The 4,992-nt window shown below is 36.8% G+C and overlaps 1 protein-coding gene across 1 annotated transcript; it reads left to right on the top strand.

Moving 5' to 3' along the window:
• The first annotated feature begins 610 nt into the window (after nt 1-610).
• LOC149848567 (uncharacterized) lies at nt 611-4,271 on the top strand. Its single transcript, XM_090004738.1, has 3 exons — nt 611-758; nt 1,945-2,180; nt 3,732-4,271. Exons 1-3 carry the CDS (start codon nt 611-613, stop codon nt 4,269-4,271), a joined length of 924 nt encoding a protein of 307 aa, XP_089860864.1.
• The last annotated feature ends 721 nt before the right edge of the window (nt 4,272-4,992 follow it).

Below are 4,992 nucleotides of genomic sequence, written 5' to 3'. Positions count from 1 at the left end.
ATATTGGCTAGACTTTTTTGTGATATTTCAAAACATCTAGTTTTTTTGGAAAATCTTGGAAAAACTATTGTTATAAATAAAATATCACTTGTAGTGGATAAAATCCAAATATATAAATAATGTAAGGAACTCTAAAAAAATTTGTTTTATCGAATCAAAATCATGATAAAAAGCATGGTGTTTATAAAAATAGATGATATTTTGAAAAATTCCATTTTTCTTTGTAACATCAGCTCTCCTTTGAAAATGTTTTCCAAAAAATTGTACACATTTGTAACTGCGTACGGCATTGGTGCACTGGCTGAGTGAGCTCTACGTTAGCAAGAAACTATGTGCATCATTTTTAATGATTTCTAAAGCCATTGGCTTAGTCAATTAAAGTGAGATAGCTTGTCTCAAAAGAAAATTAAAGTGAGATAGCTGTCTTGTGATACAAACAATGCCCCCATGATCTCAAACCAACACAACACTATCTCCTAATATATAAACAGGGAGAGGACTGCGAGTAAATACAAGTTTTTGGAGCCATTGTAAGGGTTTGTGGATAATGGCTTCACATAAGTGTTTTGGAGTTCCCCTCCTTCTATTAGCCTTCATTTGTGCAGGTCAGATGGCCTTTGCAGCCACTCCTAAGCCTCTCAAGCAGGTGGCATGCAAGCACAAGAAGTTCAAGCTATGCTACGGGATAGTGCAGAACTGCCCTACAGCGTGCCGAACCAACTGCAAGATAGATTGTGCTTCTTGCAGACCCTACTGCAGTAAGTTCTCAACACTAGATTTAGTGGCAGTATATATGCTTTCCTTTTCTTTTCGAGAAGCTGGTGGCCTAGATGATCACTGCGGTCTCACAGCTACGATGATAGAACCATAGTTACGGGAAACATCCCTATAGGGGGCAAGTATGCATCCGAATGAAGCGGGCCACTCTTCTGCCAAAAGGTCACTTCTCATTTTGTCAGAAACACGCTTCCCACTAGCTTCTCAAATGACTTCTCTTTTGTTTCCTACTAGCTTTCTCATATGGTTCTTCCCTGGCTTCTCCCTTGTTTTTTTATGTTTTTCATGTTAATAGTTATTATTTTTTCTCTTTCCCCACACTTTCAAAACAAATCCTGCTTCTCATTTCACACTACTTAATTTTTAGCACTTGCTTCCCCGCTTTAGCTTCACACATTTCTTCCTTGTAACTATGGATAGGACTCACACATTTAGATCATTGATGGGATGTCAACAGCTTTGATTTGGTTCCATACCCAATCAACTTCAAATCCATTGTCATATTTGGTAGAGCAAGAAACATCTAGGTAGCAACAAAATCTGATTCTGTCCGAGGGCAGATCAGGTGCAATCACATTGCACACTTTGAGTGTGCGCCACAACACCTGACCGCTCATCATCTTTGGGGCTAAACAGCCTGTCAGCTGTGGGGCCAAACAGAAGATGGAGAGCGGATAAGGTTGTGGGGCCCAACAGAAGATGGAGAGTGGATCAGGTGCAGCGGCACACTGAAATCTGCAATGTCATAGCACCACATTATCAGACATCCCTCCCCATTGACCATTAGTTCTGGCCTTCCTCTCCCCATTGACACATTATCAGAAGATGCATTAGTTCTGGCCTTTCAGGGGTATCTGGACATTGACTGATGGATCTTGGCCACATTTGCATCTTGGTCAAGTGAATTAATCCGATTATCTGGCCAAACTGATCTGATTACCCCTCTGAAATTAGGACCCATATTCTATCCATATGGACCATATTACATATATTACTTGCCAAGTTACTTTAAAAATGCACGCATCCTTATCAGGTCATACTTTTCATAAAGATCACGTATTCGTGTCTCAAATCTGTTTCGTATTTGGGTCCATATACGTATCTATGTCACATGGCTGAATACCATCCATGAAATCAGTAGTTACACTGTTCATTGTGTCTGGGCAGATTGTGACAAGCCTGGCTCTGTGTGTGAGGACCCTCGCTTCATCGGAGGGGATGGCATCACCTTCTACTTCCATGGCAAGAAGGACAAAGATTTCTGCCTGGTCTCTGATTCAAACCTCCACATCAATGCACACTTCATTGGCAAGAGCGTTGAAGGCATGACGCGTGATTTCACATGGGTTCAGTCCATTGGTATCCTCTTTGACGACCACAAACTCTTTATTGGTGCCAAGAAGGTGAAACATTTACACCCAACCTGCATGATAAGAAATCCCTCTCTCTCTCTCTCTCTCTCTCTCTCTCTCTCTCTCTATATATATATATATATATATATATATATATATATATATATATATATATATATATATATATATATATATATATATATATATATATATATATAATCACTAGAATATGAGAATTAATGTGTGAACCACAATTTTCATGAATTTTTTATCCGTTTCTCTCGAATCTAACTGTGTGGATGTGATCTGCATGGTTGGTTTTATAAGAACATGTTGTTGAATCATCTGATTTTGATGCATAAATGAGATTTTTTTAACGCTTTAAAATCAATGGCTCATATTCTTCATAACTATTCAAGCATTCAAAAATCATATTTTTCATAAAAAATACACGTTTCAATGCTTGATTCCTAGCAAATTCATCATGCCAAGCACATCCACATGGTTGGATATGCAAAAAAAATGTTAGAAATTCCCATATTTTCAGTTCTCATATTCTAGTAATTATATATATATATATATATATATATATATATATATATATATATATATATATATATATATATATATATATATATATATATATATATATATATATATATATATATATATATCCTCCTGCACACCTTCTCATGCCCCTCAAAAAATGTTATTTTTGAGTTTTTTTCTCATATCTAACACGATAGAAGTGATTTATAGGTTTTGTTTAGCGAGAACCGGCTTTTGGGCCACTGGAATCTGACTTGTATAGAGCTTTTTCCGATGACCCAAAATGAATGGCAATGAAGGTACCATTTTTTCACGGCATATAAAATCATGCTTTTTTGTTGAAAAAACATGATCCAAGAGTCGATTCACACTAAATTGAGCATGCTAAACACATCTAACAGTTCAGATTTATCATAAAATACTTCAAAACCATGGAGTAGAATGGGGCAGAATTAAAAATGGGGCCTAATATGTTCACTTCTCATATATATATATATATATATATATATATATATATCACAAAATTCACACAAACATCCACAGCTTTCATATTATTTGAAGTAAGATTACATTTTACAAATTGGTTCCACTCATCCCCTATGTCATCCTTATCTTCGTACCCTTCTTGGGATTTCATTGATGCATGCTGTTTTGATCAATTCGGATTCCACAGATGTGATCTACATCATTTATTCAGTGAACTCAACATTTAAATAGTTGAAATCCATCGTGTGAGGGATTTTTTTATGCTTCAAAAAATCAACACTTGACAAAACACGAAATTTGGTGATTTAAAAAATCAATTTTTTTTGTTGAAAAAATATGATTCAATAGGTGATTCCTATTAAATCGTTCATGCTGAATCCATCTATCGGGTCAGATTTGATTAAAAAAACCTTGCATCATAAGATTTAACAGGGGTATGAAGATGGATGATGACATAGGGGATGAGTGTAACTGAACTCTTTTGCAAATTTGAGTCATATTTCGTGCGGCCATTGACTTTAATAGCAGTTAGCCTCATTTTCTAAATTTTATTGTTGATTATAATAGGTTGCAAAATGGGATGATTCAATCGATCAACTTGCAATTGTCTTTGATGGCCAACCGGTGTTCCTTCCCACCTCAGAAGAAGCAAAATGGAAAACCGAAGCAGCACCAATGCTCACCATCAGTCGTGCCACCAAAACCAACGAAGTTGTGGTGGACGCCGCAGGAAAGTTTAGAATTGTGGCAAGAGTTGTTCCAATAGGCAAGGAGGAGTCCAGGGTTCACGGCTATGGCATTACAGACGATGACTGTTTTGCTCACCTTGACTTGGGCTTCAAATTCTACTCTCTAGGTGGCAAAGTCAGTGGCATATTGGGACAGACATATGCAGAGTCCTACAAGAGCAGAGTGAAGATGGGAGTGACAATGCCTGTATTGGGAGGAGACAGAGAGTTCTCGTCCTCAGGACTCTTCACCACTGACTGTGCAGTTAACCAGTTCAAGGGCACTAGTGGGTCAAGCAGCATGGAGGGTGTGGCTAGCCTAGAGACTCTGGAGTGTGGGAGTGGTTTGGGTGGGAGTGGTATTGTTTGCAAGAAATAGGGTAGTTTATGGTGAGCAGGAATCCAGGGAGCGGGTATCTGCCATGCCTATTTGACACAGCCAATCACATAATAGCATTTTATGTGGAGCCTGTGGCCCCACACAAATGCTGTCATGCGATTAGCCATGGCACTTAGCCGCTCCTTTGATCTCAACTCAGTTTATGGTTGGTCTTTGCCCTACTATCTGAATAGAATAAGAGACTACTGATGGTCATACTAACATGTTCAAGAAGATAGCTTTTATATGTGTTGTTTAAGTTGGGGCTAAACAAGCTCATTTGGTGTATGCAATTTACCATAATAAAAGATTTTCTCTCTAAGGGAAATAAAAATCTACAAAATGGGCACGGTGCTAAATAAAACATGTTATTGGATTTTTGACATTTTTTTGAAATTCTGACCTCATAGATGTCTGTTCAATATGATTGATTTATTAGAAATAACACTTAGATCATGCATTTTGGCTGAAAAAATGATATTTGAAGCATAAAAAATTTATGAAAATTATAGGCCGTTGATTTTTAAAACCTTTTAAGAACCTATCAATGCATCTGAATCAAATCCTTCAAGAAGTGATTTCTATAAAATAAAAAATATAGATCACATCTTTAGGGTCAAAATTTCGACAAAAAAAGCAAAAATCCATTAGCATCTTCTATTTTGCACCATTCTCATTTTGTAGGTTTTCATTTATATATATATATATATATATATGTGTG

The sequence above is a fragment of the Nuphar pumila genome, chromosome 1 (genome assembly GCF_984573655.1).
Source record: "Nuphar pumila chromosome 1, dmNupPumi1.hap1.1, whole genome shotgun sequence".
Classification (NCBI taxonomy): domain Eukaryota; kingdom Viridiplantae; phylum Streptophyta; class Magnoliopsida; order Nymphaeales; family Nymphaeaceae; genus Nuphar; species Nuphar pumila.
This window is presented reverse-complemented; position numbering and strand designations above follow the sequence as displayed.